At 31.8% G+C, this 18,374-nt stretch overlaps 2 protein-coding genes across 3 annotated transcripts; one reads left to right on the forward strand and one right to left on the reverse strand.

Annotated features, from left to right (window-relative positions):
* Positions 1-485: 485 nt before the first annotated feature.
* LOC112752018 (patatin-like protein 6) lies at positions 486-5,095 on the forward strand. Of its 2 annotated transcripts, none has more exons than XM_025801384.3 (4): positions 486-780; positions 877-2,059; positions 3,267-3,562; positions 4,681-5,095. In XM_025801384.3, the coding sequence occupies exons 2-3, from the start codon at positions 974-976 to the stop codon at positions 3,534-3,536; spliced, it is 1,356 nt and encodes a 451-aa protein (XP_025657169.1). In that variant the 5' UTR covers positions 486-780; positions 877-973; the 3' UTR covers positions 3,537-3,562; positions 4,681-5,095. The 2 variants fall into 2 exon arrangements, with proteins under 2 accessions (XP_025657169.1, XP_025657168.1); XM_025801383.3 differs by having other exon boundaries at positions 514-780; positions 3,267-3,574.
* Positions 5,096-15,851: 10,756 nt separating this feature from the next.
* Positions 15,852-18,374, reverse strand: LOC112752014 (putative pentatricopeptide repeat-containing protein At5g59200, chloroplastic). The gene has a single exon (XM_025801378.3). The coding sequence runs from the start codon at positions 18,077-18,079 to the stop codon at positions 16,157-16,159; it is 1,923 nt and encodes a 640-aa protein (XP_025657163.1). The 5' UTR covers positions 18,080-18,374; the 3' UTR covers positions 15,852-16,156.

The following is an 18,374-nucleotide window of genomic DNA, read 5'->3' on the forward strand; positions in this document are numbered from 1 at the left end:
TGGAACTTATGAATACCCAAAGCCACATATATAGGCCCAATGGGCTTTTTGGTAAGAAGGCCCAATGTTGGATGCGAAAGTAAGTTACTAGTAATAGTTTATGGAAAAGTCTAGGAGCAGCAACTTTGTTAAATTCTGGCCAGCATGTAACCAGCAAAGAAAAGTGAGTCATTGGATGAAATCTCACACCAATCACACACCATTAAAACCATCATTGATGGCTATTTAATGGCTACAAATCACAAAAGTTGCTGTCCCTAGCATTCCTCATAGTTTATTTATTAGGTGTGTAAATCATGACTCAAATAATAATGATAACATAATAATAAAAGGCGTGAAAACAAAGAATAGCGTATGTTGACCAAATTAAAATAGTATTTAAGTTTATTACACTATACATTATTGGGACAACATTTTGGATAATGACCACGTCACTTATCCATGATCTTGTCCAACTAATAATCCATTGGTGATATGGCAATTTCGTGTTTTGTTTTTATGTGCTGGTTGGTTTATTGGTTGCGTAGGATGTTAGTTATTTGTAAGAATTTAATCTATAATTATGTAGTTATGGTTTTTGTACAAAGACGGGTATAGCTAACCAAAGGTGTACTTGATCTCAGCTAAAACTAATTTAAAACAACCAGACGATCGTGATAGGATGATACATACACTATAATATTAAAAACGTGGATTATGACATAACACAACACTTGGAATTTTAAGTTTGAAAGTTTGAACAAACAAAAACGCCGCAACTGAGCGAGGCGTCAAAGAAAGGTATGTATGTTTGTATCTCTGCTTAATTCAACATACATTCATCACTTTCAAACTTGTTGACAATTCTATTTTTCTTTCTCTTCGTTTTTTTGTTAGATTGAATCCAATCCCATGCAACACACAAGGTAACCGTAGCTTGAAGGTTCAGCTCAAGAAAAACTAATTAAAACTATTTCGTTGATTCTGTGAAGAAATGGATTCTAATAATCTTGCCGATATGGAAGAGCCGAGCATCGACACTGATAAACTCAGCTATGAAATCTTCTCGATTCTCGAGACAAAGTTCCTTTTCGGTTACAACGAACCTAAGCTCTGTTTACCGAAGCAACTCGCTAGTCCAACAAATTCCGATCCTGAACGTCTGCTTCGGAGTCAGCGTGGCAAAGTATGCATCCTCGCCATCGACGGTGGCGGAGCCATGCGTGGAATCCTCGCCGGCAAAGCTCTGGCTTATCTAGAGAACGCGCTCAAGAAGAAATCTGGCAACGTTGACGCCAGAATCGCCGATTATTTCGACGTCGTAGCTGGCTCCGGCGTCGGAGGCATATTCGCCGCGATGCTCTCCGCCACAGAGGATCATCAGCGGCCGATTTTCCACGCTGACGACACGTGGAAACTGCTGGCGGAGCGAGGGAGGAGGTTCTATCGTCCGAGCTCTTCCGGCGCCCGTATGTTTTTCCGGCGGAGTTTCACTTCCGGTTCGACCGGACCTGCCACTGCCGGATTGGAAAAAACTCTAAAGGAAGCGTTTGTTTCGAACGGTCGAAGCCTGACGCTGAAGGACACGCTTAAACCGGTTCTCATACCGTGCTACGATTTGTCCAGTACGGCGGCGTTCTTGTTCTCACGCGCTGACGCGCTTGAGAGCGACAGCTTCGACTTTCGGCTCTGGGAGGTTTGCATGGCCACATCAGCTGAACCAGGGCGGTTCGATCCGGTTAAAATGAGGTCGTTGGACGGTCGGACCGGGTGCCTTGGGGTGGACGGCAGTTTAGCGACGGTGAACCCTACCGGGGCGGCAATTACGCACGTGATCCATAACAAGCAGGAGTTCCCAATGGTTAGAGGTGTGGAGGACATATTGGTGCTGTCTCTCGGAACGGGTCAGGTTTTGGAGCTGATGGAGTATGGCTACGACCAGGTCAAGCGTTGGAAGCCCAAGGACTGGGCTCGGCCCATAGCTCGAATCTCCGGTGATGGCTCCGCTGACCTCGTTGACCAGGCTGTCGGCATGGCTTTCGCTAATGCTGGCTGCACCTCCAACTATGTTCGAATACAGGTAGTAAAACTGTTTTACACTTATTTCGAATGCAAACACTAGTTATTATTCACTTTAGAGTTTAGACTACCATTTTAATTTTTAACCAAGCCTCAAGTCTTTGCTAGATTACAATTTGACATGTTTGTTTTGCTTGAAATGACTTAATTCTGTGCAAACAAGGTGATTATTATGTTAGGGATGTTTATGGTATAGTGATGCACGGTTGAATCAATTTTGTTCATTTCATAATCATGAGAATATACTATGGTTGAAATGAGAAGAGTTTATCTATTTATTTAGTTTTTTATAATTTTATCCCCCTCTCTTTGGGTTAACATAATGAGTGTTGGTGGTGCACATGATTTTTGGGAGGAACGGTGGCATATTGTTTTTGGTTGGCTCAGGAAATGAGATGTTTTCTGTGTTTCCCGTTGAAAGGTCGGTTGTCTTCTTGTGTGGTGCTGTGGTGGAGAATTGTTGGATTTTGTTTCTTTGTTCAGAATGTCAACAGCAAAACTGCTATTTGCCCTTAAGTTTTGGACTAACTGGTTCATTTTTGAGTTACCTAACTCGTGTTAATTTCGTAAACGTTAAAAAGGGCATTAAATTGAGTCAATTTCACACCAGATGAATGTCAGGAGAATGGGGTCTCGGTAAATGATTTTTGCCTCGTCTGTATGTTGCAAGTTGATAGGATCAGGTTTGGATAGCTGGATTTGTACTTCTTGTGAGTAAAGGGGATATCTATTGCTGGTAATCTCCAATACATTTTGTCCTATAAGAATGTATCAATAATAGGGAAAGCTTGGTCTTCATGCAATGAAATGTGCCTAGTCCCTCTGATGAAATGGGATGAATCATGAATGCACATTTGAAGTTGTAGGACCAAAGGGTGGTATTTTTTATAGCAAAAGCATTAAATGCTTCAAGGAGAGTCCTTTAAGAAGGCCTTGACTGAAAAATCCTATTCAAGTTGGTTCTAAGCAGCTATCATCACTTGAAATTTTGGCTTTTTATTTCTGTTTAATTATGTGTGTGCATCTAATCCTTCAATTGTTTTTGCCCTTTTGCTCTTTATAGAGCTCATTGTGCATATAGCAAACAACTTCTAAGTTCTAGACCCTTACTAAAATGAACACCACTTTAATGACACCATCTCTCCTTTAAGAATATTTACTATTACATGTTAAATTAAAAAAATGTTCTAAACAGTTCTTATGAACAGGCAAATGGATCAAGTATTGGACTAAGTGTACCCAACTTGGATATAGATACAAATTCCGCCAATGTAAAAATATTAACTGAGATGGCTGAGGAGATGTTGAAGCAAAAGAATGTAGAGTCAGTGCTCCTTGGAGGAAAGAGAATATCAGAGCAGAGTAATTCCGAGAAACTTGACTGGTTTGCCGGAGAACTTGTTCTGGAACATCAGAGGAGAAGCAGCAGAATAGCTCCCACTGTTGCACTCAAGCAAATTAACCCAAAGAATGCCTAGAGTTCTAAACTGTGTTCAGTACCAAGGTAAAGAAAAAGGTAATTTTGCTTCCTTGTTGATAAGGCTATTCTAAATCAGTAAATTGTTGTTTGATAATCAAAATCTTGAACTATGTAATATAGATAAAGTATTAGAACCTTGCTGTTTAATTTGATGCTATGGAACAACATTGTAGTCTTGGGCATGGGGTAATTCATGTCAAAATTGAAGAGGCTAGTGATAAAAAGTTAACAATGAGATGACAGTGGTGGGGTACATCCGTGGTCCTGAAAAGGTTCTTCTGATGTAATAATGCATTGATACAAGTTAAAAAATTATGGTAGGGTTGATGAGTGATCAGCAGTTCATTCTTTTTTGCCACCATGGTAAGACATTAAATTCATCTGCCCATTTAGATCGTTGGATTGAATTTTTTTTATATTCATCAAGACACCAAGTTTAGGTCCTATTCCAATTGAATTATTTTGTGGCCTGTCTTGTTTCCTCCTTTGGGTATATGATGAGCTGCATATCAGTATCACTTACAGCCAAACCTGACAAAATATTGGACCCTTTTGAACATTACAATGACCATTTCCATTGGTAATCTGTCTGCTATTATTCAAGCCACGTGCAGTGGTAGTTCACAGAATTAAATGTTCATAATTTAACAGCATCTCTTCAGGAGTAATTTTTTGTTGTATCATATATCAGTCTTTGCTGAATAAAAACTTGTGCTGATTTTCACAAAGCGATTTGCAAGATATAGAATTCTGAGTTGAATTTAGTCAGTGGATATTCACTTGGGCATGTTAAAATGAATAGACCAAACAAAATTTTCTTATTTACTTTATTTGGCCCAGAAAAAAATAAGGTGAGTCACTGCTCATTTGACTAAAGAACAGAAAGCTCCACACTTTCTCAAATTCCAAAATTTTTCTTTCGTTCCTTTAAGGTCGTGAATAGTTTTGCTCTGGTCTCTCTTTGTTGTCCCGTTGTCCTTATTTGTGAAGCAGAACAAATTATAAGCCACAAATTGTGTCGATCCCACACAGTAAAAAGCATTGTTTTGTTCTTTTAATAAATATCTTCATTGTTCTTCAAAGTCCTTGTTATTTATTTCACATGCAAAATGTTTTGATATCAAGTTCTACCTGTTTTGCAGGGGAAAACATAGGAAGCAAAAACTAGAAAGCAGGAGTAAGGGTAAAAGTAGAAGAAAATACAAGTTAGGGAGTTGAGTGCTAAAAGGGTGGAAAATGTCTGTGAATACTTTGCTCATCAAGGTACATATAGTTGAGGTGCCCACATCACATTTCTAAGTCAGAAGTGTATAGTATATTCATATTTTGAAGCATTTTTAGGATCAAACATGAATACGTTGTTTATACTTTTTTTTTTCTTTCTCATTTTCAAAAATCAGAATAGAGGTCCATTCCACTTTAGGGCATATTTAGTTGAAGGAAACAAATGAGGTGAAAATTATCATGCCTTGAAATTCATTTATCAAACATACTCTTGTAATATATCTTTTGAATTGTATTAAAATTGCTATTCAGCTTCTTATAAAGCTGCCATTATTTTGGACTTTTGGTACAATTGTTTTACAATGGGATTTAAACATTTCATATCATATATACTATCCAAATTATATTATATGATACTCAGTAAGTCTTTAAAAGTAGAGAGAGGAAAAACAGTTCTTTATGCATCATGTACCCTTAATTTGTGTGCTAATCACCTAATCTAGTGACTGGCTAATGAAACACCCTAGTAGCCGAAATGTAAGGTAGCAAGCTAGGAATCAAATCCTTGTCTTGTTGACTAGTATATATATGCGTTTTCACTTCATCACTTTCACATGTTCAATCATTTGTTATTAATAATCTACCATAAAAAAAATACAATTTTTCTCCATGCAATAAAACCGATAAGCAAGATATATTGAAGTGCCTCTCAAAATATAAACGGAAAAAGGTTAAAGGTACTATGTTTATGTGTTGTACTTTCTTCACAACCTTCCATCTATCTTAATTACTTGTGTGATAATCTCCTTCAATTCTTTGTCACTAATAATAAGTAACGTGGTTAGGATGCATGGCAGTGGCGACACCAGCTCTTGCCACCTCACATGCATTCTATTTGTCAAACATCTATGATTACATTTTCATGTAGGACCTAAACTCCTTAGATCTTAATGGATGAAGCTCCCTCTGGTTTGTGCGTGAGGGCGAGGAAACCTCTTCAACTCCCATGCACATGTTTCACACGCACATTAATTATGTTGTTCCAATACAGATCAAGAAAATTAATTTCAGTTATTCTTGTCTGAATATCTTAATTAACCAAAGTAAATTAACAAGAAATTTTTACATTTTTCCCTAATTTTGTTTTTCTTGATTATTAGTTTTAAAGATATTATTAGTGGGATGTGATCCTTTAATCTTGTCTTGTTTATTAGGGCTATGCAATCTTTTTGGTAGATAAATGTCTCACAACCCACTATAGATCTTTACTTTGTATTATTATTAAGTAGCTTTATTATTTGTTTGTTATTGCCAACAAAGGCACAAACACCACATTCCTCATCCTTTAGATACAAATCACTGTTTTGATCTTCATCAATGGATGTATATATGGCCAAACTTTATATATATGGAACTAAATTATCCTTTCTTAAACAAAATGCATGATTGGATTATATATAAATATCCCTTTGACATTTAGGCATCTTTTCTATCTATGGCCCCATGAGTGAGTCATCTATCTATCCCCCTATTATCGTTCTTAATAAGATTAGGATGTTCATAGGCCCCTGACAATCTAAAATACTCAACATGTTGACCTAATTAAATCAAACAAATTAAAATTATAACAAAATAGTGACATATAACAACAATGATAATAAGTTCGAAAAATGAATTCGTTTAGGTATATATTAATTACCTAAATAATATTGTAGTTTCGCTTACGGATAAGCTTTATATATATATAATCCATTCACCATCGCTACAATCCATTGTCGTCTACTATCCATTCTCTTTATTCTTAATTAAAAGATAATTTAAATTCAAAATTAATTAATAACAAATTTATATGATCAGTGTCTGAAATGTTTGATATACAAATACCGTTATTGACAATGTTTTTTATCTTTTTAATTATGGATATTTATTATTTAATAATTCAACGTAAATAAAGAATTAAAGATACATTCCTACATGCCAAATTAAATTACTTGGTTATGTTGTTGCCTCAAATATTGTATAAAAAAAATGGTCCAATTCCTAACTAGATTTTTATTATAATCGGTTCTATTTTATATCATATGTTGATCTCATATGATATGTTTCCATATACTCCATAAAAGTTGCCATGAAAAGTGAATTAGGTTATATGCCGGAAACATAATTTTAATGCTGAACATTTTTGCATGACAAAGAATGAATGAACAGGGTATGAAGGGACTCCAGCATGCAAAATATCATAGCGTGAAGAATTTAATATAAAAGGATTAAGAGTAGGAGTGAGTTGAGTTAAGTCTAGTTTACTACTTTGGCTTATATATATATTTTTTTTTAGAGGAGTAATAGGGGCTAGTAAATTTTGTGATTGGTAGCCATCAATTAATTATCATTGGTGATTTTAATGGTGCGAAATTTCATCCAAGGGTGTGGGATTACTCACTTTGTTTTTTTTGTTAAATACTGGCTAAAATTTAATAAAAGTGCTGGCCCTAGACATTCTCGTATTTTTATTCCATTCACAATTTGATTAATTAATCACTTAATCTAATTATAAAATTTAAGTATGTCGTCTCCCAAAAATTTTCACATTTAAGTCAAAAATCATAAGTTTATTTGACTCTTTTTCGCCCTTTTATACATAACATTGAGATGAATCTAGAAAGCATGATCTGCTTTAGTTTATATTGTTCAAAGATGATTTGATTAGACCTGGACAATAATTTCTAATAGAATAACAGCTTCCATACCCATATTTTTAAGACTATCAAAAATAACTCCTAAGGCTATCAACTATATTCAATAATGTTAATATTAAGGTAAGGAAGGTAAATATTCTTTGTAGGTTGACTCTATCGATTATTTTCATATATTTCAATGTAATTCTCTCAATAAACATGCTAACTAAAATTATTAAGGAATCATGCATCTTAATGAACAATATGTATATGTATAACATATAAACTTATGGAAATGTTATGTTTATATCACTGAGAAATAAAATATGCCTTCAATTGCCAACTTGTTTAAATTATTCCTATTAGAAGAAGCAGTAATTTGAATGAAGTCAAAACTGGCATTTACCATGTGACTAATTAACTTCTCATCATACAAAATTGTGGGTTTTATCTTTAAATATGTAATGCGTACTAAATACAATGTATCATATGATGACATTATTGCTTCTTTTTATGCTATTGTAGACAAGCATGACATGACTACAGGATTAAAAAAAAGAAGAGGTAATTAGTTTTTACAAGAATAACATTATATAATTAATTTCTTTATTAATATCAATTAATTTTTTTAAATTATAAATCTAAATCCTAAAATTAACTAATATTAATTAACTAAAAAATAGTATTCTATATTTTCTCTTTTTATTATTACTATCATGATCAATTTCACAAACAATACTACTTCGTTGGAACTTATGCTCTTTTACAGTTTCTTATCTATTATAAGATTTTTTTTTCTCTTCCAATGCACAGTGAAATAGTCTATATATAAAAGTCGACAAGATGAAAAATAAAATAAAGACTAATAAATATGAACTCCAACAATAAAAATGAGGGAATATTTACCTAGTAATGTTGTTATACAAGTGATATATTGTTTCCTAGGTCAGCATTATTATGCAAAAACAATAAAACGAAATAAGGATAAGCACATATACCTTGTTGATTCCAGAGTTAACACAGCCTGGACTTTGAAAATGACAATGCCGTGCTATGTGAAATAATTTACATGTATTTTATGTATATATAACATATGATAACCAACTTATAAGAAATTAGAGAATCATATTAATTACTAGACATTATATATATAAAAAATTAAATTCTAATAAACCTAACCAAGCATTTTTCATAATAGATGTATATGAAACATATGCGTGCTTGGCTCCTCATACGCCATTTACAGAGATCATCGAAATTTCAATAGGCTCTAAAAATGGCATACAGGGAGCCAGGCACATACACAAACATATGTGATCTAGATCAAGAAAAAAAAAATCAAACAATTAAACCTACAGAGGCATGAATATGAAAGCATGCAATGTGTATATGGATGTGTAATCATGGAATTTAAAGGACTAAATTGCTACTAAGGATGCTAGCAAGTAACAAATTAAACCTAGAGAATGTGCATGTATATTTATATGCAATGACATTGATAGATGAGTTATGAAATATATGCCGATAATGTATGTGTGCATATATAATTTCATGATAATGATCATGATCAAACCGTAGATCATTTCTCATTTCCTTCTTGAGTGAGGATCGGAAGAGAAGGAGTGAAAGGAGGAATTAATGAAGATTAGTATCAAGATCTGTAAAAGTATAGATGGGGAAAATTAAACTAGTTAATTGAGGGAGTAGGTAGGTGTATGTATGTATATATGTAGGTCATAATAATGAAAAGAATATAGAGTCCTAGAAAGAAAACTATAGAATAAAATGAATTAAAGAAGGTCCATTAATTTTGCATAATAATTAATGGAGTGGATTTTGAAAGGGAAAGGATCGGAGGAAGATGTGGGGTTGTGGACGCCCTGAATTGAAGCCAAGGTCTAAATATAGAGAGAATGAGAGACCCCATATAGTAATAGTAAGTAGTCAAGGAAGGAAGGAAGAAAGTAATGGAGAAGAGAGAGAGAGAGAGAATAGTGGTGTGTGTAAGGCTACATACTAACCACTCAATTTCCTAAGCTAAACTTTTGTGGTGTTTGAAATCTCCTTTTCTAGGTCGTAAAGCTAACATTGCTTTCTCATCTCTGAACTCAATTTGTCTTAGAGTGCTTGGAGGACATGGATAATGGATTCCTATCACTTAACTTTCTTTAAATAAAAATAAAGCTAAAGCAAGATAAAGCAAATAAATATTACCATAATGTGCTTTCTTTTTCTTGTTGGGCATCATATGTTTCCGTATACTTTATTTTATTTTTTATGTTTACCCAACTACTGCTCGCCAATGAGTAATAGTTCAAATGGCATAGACTCCACGTACTCAATTAAGAGGTTGTGGCTTCGAGTTTTCTATCTTTCCAAATTTCTCGCCAATAAGTAATAGCTCAAATGACATAATCTCCCCGTACTCTCCGTACTCATCCAAGAGGTAGCTGTTATTGTATTTTAAATCATAATTATTAGTGTATAAATAAGTGATGAATAAGATCAAAATTATATCCTTTTAAAAGCTCCTAAACTAAATAAGCAATGGTTTAATTGGATATTTTTTATTTATTATTATTTGGTTTATCATAGAAAGAGCATACAGCAGATGCTATTTATAAATCATATTAATTACTTTAACTGCTTTATGATTTAATAGATTCATCTTTTATATATATTTTTCATATGTTTTTTTTCCTACTTAAAAAATATAGAATGAAAAAAAAAATCACACTTTGACAATAAATTTATTATGACATTGCTGATGAATAAATTAGGAAATTTGATCACAAAATCAATTATCAACTATTACTAATTTGGTCCTTATACTTTGTTTCTAGGATAAAACATTGAAGTTTTGTAACACTTTCCTGATTATGCATGGGTGTATCATGTATGTGTAAGAGAAGCAATATATATAACACTAACAATTTTAATTATGTAAGATATACATTAATTCTATATTCATAAAAGTTTGAGTTAGTATAATTATTGACAACATATCTTAAAATAAATAGTTCGTTAAGTAGTTTTGTCAAACTAATATTTTTTTTATGAATATAACAGTTTATATCTTTTATATAACAGTTATAGTTGTAGTATTCAAATAAATAGTAGTTTACTCTAATTTAAAGGAGAAACATATAACTTTAATTTGGATAAATTATTATATATTGATATCTCATAAAGTTAGGTGTTATTAAGTATTATAACATAGAAAATAGTCATACTTTGTAACAGAAATACAATCGGTATTATATTTTTAAAATATAATAATTTCAAATGTAGTGTTATCTAATTAAAGTTCAAAAGAGATTATCATATTCATTCAGAAGTGAAAGCATATGAATTAATCTTACCAATCAATCTTGTATTTGAATATTAGCTTGTTTTCCCTGTTATATTTACCTATAAATATGTGTTTTGTAAATGCTTGATAAGTCCAAAAACTTGCTTTAACATTGATTGAAGTAGTAGCCTCTTCTTCAACTCAAATTTAATTTGGTTAGTAAAAAATATGCTGAATGCTACTAAAAATTTCTTACAAATATCTTTATAGTACAGAATAATAAATTTAAATAGATATAATTTATTTTATTTAACTTGAATTATTCAACAAATTTTGGGTATGTAATAAAACCCTAGCAGGAAAGCTAATTCAAGCAAAGGAAATGTACAAGAGCACCTAATAGCATTGGTCAAAAGAGACTAGTGTTTTTTTTTTTTTAACGATATTTTTTCGTCTGACAAACTAAGAATTTAATCGAGCTCTATCTAAAGATTTATCGTTAGTCAATAAATTATTATATACATAAAGTAAAATTTAAACTTCCGACACTTGCTTAAGCTTAGTTAAACTATAATATTTAGAAGCTTGAAACTAAGCTATGTCATTAATTAATTAATTAACGGAAATCACTCAAATAAAGACGTCTAAAACGTCTTTTTTTTAAATGTTTTTTAGTAACTAAAATTTAACACATATAATCAATTAAACTATGTTATTTTTGTCAAAATTAGGCCAAACAAATTAATTTGATCGAAAAAATAGTGAATCAAATCTTGAATTAGTCTAAATTAATATTATTTTTTATAAAAAATAACTATAATACCTTTATTATAAAAAATGACTAAAATACTCTTATTATGTGTACATTAATTTTGAGAATCATAAATTCTAATCGTTTACTTCTCTGTGTGTGTTTGGATTGTGGTTAGTCAAACTGGAGTTTGAACAAAAATGATTTTATAAAATTGATTTTGGGTATAAGTAAGTTTGTGTCAACATAATTTATGTTTGGTAATTCTATACTAAAATTAATTTTGATAAAATAAATATTGTTTAGATAATATTAGTTAAAATCACTTTTAGATAGATAATTACTAAAAAGGACATGACATTAAATTATAATGTTATTTTTTTATATATATATTTAATTTTTTTATATTTTTTCTTATATGTTTTTATATAATATATTTTTAGTATTCTTAGTACTCTTTTTTAGTACGCTATAATTTTTTACTATTATTATTATTTATGGTTAATTTTTTTGTTTAATTTATTTTACTTAATGGGATCAATAAATTATATTATAAAAAAATAATAATAAATATAATGCACAAAAATTACCATTATAAAAATATATAATGTCAAATAAAAAATTAATAAAAAATATAAATAATAAATAATAGAAAAAAAGAGTTCATGTAAAGAGAAATAATAAAAAATTTATAAATAATATAATAATATGTATAAAGGATAAAGTTGGTAAAAAAAAATAAATATTAAATGTCAATGGCTAAAAGCCAGTTAGTGCAACGTAGAAGCTAGAAATTCTTGCTTCTTGTAAACGTGGTTTTGTAACCAAAATCACTTCTGCGTTTATAGATGGAAAAATTAGCCATTTAAGCGTTCAAGAAGCTGTCGTTAGGATTTAGAAATTTTAAAATTAATATATATAGAATAGGAGTATTTTAGTCATTTTCTATAATAAGAGTATTGTAGTCATTTTCTATAAAAAATAATATTAATTTAGACCGGTTCAAGATTTGATTCACTATTTTTTTTGTTAAATTAATTTGTCTAACTTAATTTTGACAAAAATAACACGACTTAATCAATTATATGTGTTAAATTTAATTAATAAAAAACATCTTTAAAAAAAAACATTTTAGATGTCTTTATTTAAGTGACTCCCTTAATTAACACCTATGAAATATGGACATTTTTCTGAGTTACTGTGTCTGCATATTCAACTTTATTTTTAACATGTATTTTTAAAATAATTTTAGAAATAATATATATTATTATTTATTAAAATAAAAATATTTTTAATATTTTATATAATTAAAATAAAATATTAAAAAATTAATTTATATTTTATATATATGCGTGTCTTCGTGTCTTATAAAATTTTAAAATTTGTGTGTCAATATATTTTATATTATGTCGTATCATATCTTATATTCGTGTTAGTCTCCGTGTACCATAGATTAATGTTAATTAATGCATTATGCTTCAACAGGAGAAAGGACATAAAAAAATAGTCAAAAAGGAGGTGAAGACTATTGGGTATGGGATGTTGAAGCGTGAAGACTGAAGAGAAGAGAGGAATAATATAAGTAAGTAGGTAGGGTTATGATAGGGAATTATTGTGTATAGGTAGAATATGGTAAATGATTAAGAAAGGGATTGAGAGAAAAGAGGGAATAAAAATGAAAAAAAGAGTTGGGGGATGGAAGCTTTATCGTGTAGAGTGTTGGAAGGAACAAGTGTGGGAATCATGGTGTCAGATTTCATTGGCATTGGCCCCCATTATTATTTGCCTAATGCCTAATGCCTGTGCCTGCATGCTTCAGTTCCTGCAGTCTTGTGTTCTTCTGCTTGTACCTCTCTCTCTTTCCCCATTGGTATCATCAAACACATCATTTATTCATATAATATGTGTGTGTGTTTTTTTTAATAATTAATGCAATTATATATATATATTTCCATCATATTTTTCCATTAGAAAAAAGAAAGCACAGATGTTGGGTGTTGGCATTATCACCAATCACCATGTTCCCTCTCTCTGAATACTTTAATTTTGCTCCCCTTTTGAGGAGAAAGCAAGGAAACGAAAGCCTGTTTGCTTTCAATTGCATTGCATTACATATATTCCACATCATTATAATATGGTGTAATGATGTAAGCGAGAGAGTTGGAGTAGCACCTATTATGAAAAAGATGATTGAATCGCGTCTCGGGTGGTTTGGACATGTGAGAAGAAGACCAATAAAATATCCAGTCAGGAGGGTGGATGAGATGGAAGATGGACAAAGGGCGAAAGGCAGAGGAAGACCTATGAAGACCATCCATGGGATGGTCAAATGAGATCTACATGTAAACGGTCTCTCTGTAGACATGATAAATGACAGAGCACAATGGCGTCATTTGATTCATGTAGCCGACCCCACTTAGTGGGACAAGGCTTTGTTGTTGTTGTTGTTTTATAATATGGTGTAAATTCAGTGCAGTCGATTTCACGTGAAGTTGATAGTTGAGAACGTTAAACAAAAATTTAGTCAAATCAGTTAAATTATCTAACAGCTCAGCTATTAATTTTACGTGAAATCGACTGTTATAATATTATTATTAATATTATCATGAATTTATTTATTTTGTACCTAAAAACACCTATTAAAATTATAAATTAAAAAATATTTTGTTAATGATAAATTTATTATGTATTTTTAAAATACATATTAGCTAAATTTTATTATTAGTAGTATTAGCCAGCTCAGCTTTTTTTTTTCTTTTTTTTTCTCCTGTTTGTTTTTTTATTAATATATTATTATTATTGTTTTTTCCTTCTGCCTAAAAAACCCTAATAACGTATGTGGTGGATGCAATGCTGTATGGCAGGTTTCTTTAATTTGTCAACTGTAAATATAGATACATACGAATGTTTACATGTAATAATGTAAGTAACATTTGTTTCATTTGTTTATAACAACTTTATTCTCTCTCTGTGAATGTTACAGCTGTACAAATTATTCTGTTTTTTCATATGCTCCATTATTATCCCTACCTAGGCTAGCAAGCTCATGAAATCTCTTCTATCATTCCAAAAAAGAAAAAACAAAATAGTAATAATAAGGTTTAATTATTCTATTAGTTCTTATAATTTTTTTTTTTTTAATTGAATTCTTGCATTAAATTTTTTTTAATTAAATTTCTCTTTATAGTAATTAACTTAATTGTACAAAGACCCAACTAAAAAAAAATTTAGTACATAGACTCAAATAAAAAAAAATGTAAAAATTCAATTAAAAAAAAAAGTATAGGAATCTAATTAAAAATTTCGTAAAATTATAGGAACTAATAGAGTAATTAAACCTAATAATAATAATAATATTCTAAAAAATATACTATAATATTTATGTTTACTAATACTTCCTTCGGTATTATTCATTATTATTATTATTACATTTCATTTTATTAGTAATATTAACCATAAAAGAATTAATTATTGAATATATAGCTAAAGAGAAAATTTGTGTTTTCTTATCGAACAACTAATGACTCTTTTATTACTAAATCAAACATGAAAATTAGTGTTGAACTAGAGTAATAATAAGTAAAAATTAAAAAAAATATAGACAGTTGTTTAATAATAAAAAAAATGATTATCTGTTGTATAGTCATAAAATTAGAAAATGAGAGTTGGTAAGCTACATAAATTTATATCATAGAATTGAATCGTGTATAGTTGTGATAGTTTTAATTTGAGTGTTTCTTTCATCCTCATGAGTATTCTCCATTTGGATTGGAGATTCTATGATTTTTTTTACTTAAAAAAAAAAAAGTATGAATTGACTTATATTCTTTGATTTTGATTGTCATGAAGCTTCAAATTTAATGCATACTCTAGTTAAAACTTAGAAGCATTCATTTTATTCTATTTTATTGGGTGAGCGCTTTAATTTGCACTAGAAATTCACAAGAAAATAATATAAAATAAAATTATCAAGTTTAATAAAATCAAAGATCAAAGAGCCACTCATAAGAATAAGATCATTTGAGTGAATAATAATAATAATAATAATAATAATAATAATAATAATAATAATAATAATAATAATAATAGATTATTAATTATATGAGGTGAGATTATTATTATTTTATTAGTGTGGATGCAAGTATAGAACAACTAGTCAATTTAACATCCCATGTGTTAAGTGGGCCAAGAAAATAACATAATAGAGTCCTAATATGCTCTTACTCTATGTTCATGTGTGCAGATAACAGAAAGCAAGACAAAATTGTGATTGAGGTAGATAGCTATAAGCTATTACATCACTACAACAAAAAAGTTAAAATTATTTGCGTTCGTACATTGTTCACAGACAATAATTATGTGATTACTCACTTTCACAATCTTTTACGTGTATAAATTTCACCATCTTATTAATTACATTAAAGTTCTGGCATGCATGCATGCAAAAAACACAAACCAAACCGAGCCAAACAAAACAAGGCACAAGTTTATACTTAAAATTGAAATTGAAGGAAGAAAAGGAATCCTACCTTGTCCTCCCAAGAATTCTCGCTTGATTCTATTAACATATCCTTAGTTTCTTTCTTGGTTTGACTCTAACTTCAATTCTCTTTCACCATAATTGGAAGACATGTTCCAGTGTGTTTAGCAAGTGCTATGTGTAACATCAACATCCCTCACCAATAATCCTTACAAGAACAATGTCCATTTTCAAAATGGTGGAATCTATTGCGATCTCTAACCACGATTTTCCGGCTAGTAATTTTCGCTATGAGCTTGATCATGGCATGGCAATCATCACAGATCCTTAAATTTTTCACAACTCTCAAGGTTGTGTGAGGTTCAGTTGAGATCAATCCATAGCTTATTGCAAGCCTCTCACTATGTACTGCAAGAGCCAATTCCTTCTCCTTATCATCAATATCATGTAAAGCCACCTCTGTTGCTGGTGAATAACCCTCCAACTTTGTCAAATAGTTCAATTCCTCTAATTTTTGGTAGATACTTCTCCTCTCATGGTGTTTAAGATCCCCTGAGAGGAATTCATGTATTACATTATTAACTTCAATGGAACTACAACCTGGTTCCTTCAAGATTCCTCCCTTTTCCATCTTTTCTCTAAATTCTGCAGCAAAGTTCCATCTTCCCAATGAAGCATAGAAATTTGACAGCATGATGTAGGATCCAGAGTCCATCTTAGAACATTCACTCAAACGTTTTGCAACCTGTTCTCCTACCTCACTGTTTCTATGGATTTTACAAGAGCTTAATAAAGCACAGAGCATCTTATCATCAACATGTTGTGCTCCCATTCTCTCAATGAAGTTGTAGGCCTCTTCAAGCCTACCTACCCTACCAAGAATGTCAACCATGCATCCATGATGTTCTATGTGCGGTTTGATCCCATGAAGTGTTTCCATTGATTGAAATATCTCAAATCCTAACTCAACCAACCCACCATGGCTGCAAGCATTCAAGACGCCAACAAAGGTAATACTGTTGGGCCTAAGCCCCTGCTTAAGCATTTCCCTAAACAACTCGATCGCTTCAATGCTCATCCCATGCAAAGCCAATCCACAGATCATGGAATTGTAACTTGAAACATCTTTCACTTTCATGTCATCAAACAATAATTGTGCCTCATCAATATCACCACACCTTGAGTACATGTTGATCAGTGCTCCAACAACAATCTGATTAAACTTGACATTGCACTTGTGCATGTACATGTGAATCCAACGGCCGAGCTCCAAGGCTCCCAACTGCGAACACGCAGACAAGACACAAACAAAGGTAACTTCATTAGGCTCCACGCCCTTCACTTGCATTTCTCTAAACATCTCCAAACCCCTATTCAATTCCCCATTCCTCACCAACCCATCTATCATAGCAGTCCAACAAACAGTATCCTGAGTCTTGAGTCCATTGAACACCTCAATCGCCTCCTCAACCATGCCATGATCGAAATATGAAGCCATCATGACAGTACGCGCAACAACATCTCTTTCAGGTATTTTATCAAACACCTTCCGAGCATCTTCCACCTCGCCACATTTCCCATATAACTCAATAAGCTTCAACACTATGGACCTATCCAAACCCAATCCAGATTTCAAAACCTGGCCATGGACCTCCCTGCCACATCTCAGAGCACGTTGAAGCACGCAGGCTTTCAACACCGAAGTAACAACGTAGCTATCAGGCAAAACATTGTTGTGTCCCATTTGGCCATACAAGCCAATGGCAGCAGAGTAAGATCCAAAGGAGACAAACCCATCAATGAGGGAAGTGTAAAGGTACACATTTGGATTGTGAGTGCTGTGAAAGAGCTTGGTGGCATGGTCAATGGAGTTGAGCTTGCAGTAGAGCCGAAGAAGCTCGAAGACAACAAAAGGGTCTTGTTCTGTTCCTTTCTTTATGGCTCTGCCGTGTATGGATTCGACATGTTTGAGGTTTTTACGGTTCTGTTGCAAGAGTGTGATGATGTCTGTGTCTCTACGAATGTTTTGGTCGTTGTTGGTTTTGGCCTTAGAATGTGTGTATGAATTTGATGAGTTATATAGGTTTGTGGTTACACTTGGCAAAACCAAAATACTCATTTCCTTTTCTCTCTTTGGCTTTGGTTAGTTTAAACTGAAAATGTGAAAATGCATAACCACTTGCTTAAATATATAGTGGAATCCGAAATATAAAAAATTGTGTGAAATAATAAATGTATATATATGAGCAATGCTAGGGGCCAACAACATTTGTGATTGGTAGCCATCAACTAGCCATCAATGATGATTTGATGGTGTGAGATTGGTGTGAGATTTCATCCAATGGCTCACCTTTCTATACTGGTTACATGTCAAAATACAATAAAATTGCTGGCCCCTAGACTTTTCCTATATA

Source organism: Arachis hypogaea, chromosome 19, assembly GCF_003086295.3.
Source record: "Arachis hypogaea cultivar Tifrunner chromosome 19, arahy.Tifrunner.gnm2.J5K5, whole genome shotgun sequence".
In the NCBI taxonomy this organism is placed as follows: Eukaryota; Viridiplantae; Streptophyta; class Magnoliopsida; order Fabales; family Fabaceae; genus Arachis; species Arachis hypogaea.

Bases quoted from the DNA above. Each gene is read 5' to 3' on its own strand.
- LOC112752018 (XM_025801384.3), top strand. From the start codon at position 974: ATGGATTCTAATAATCTTGCCGATATGGAAGAGCCGAGCATCGACACT. The intron at 2,060-3,266 runs GTAGTAAAACTG...TCTTATGAACAG, and splicing joins CCAACTATGTTCGAATACAG to GCAAATGGATCAAGTATTGG.
- LOC112752014 (XM_025801378.3), bottom strand. From the start codon at position 18,079: ATGAGTATTTTGGTTTTGCCAAGTGTAACCACAAACCTATATAACTCA.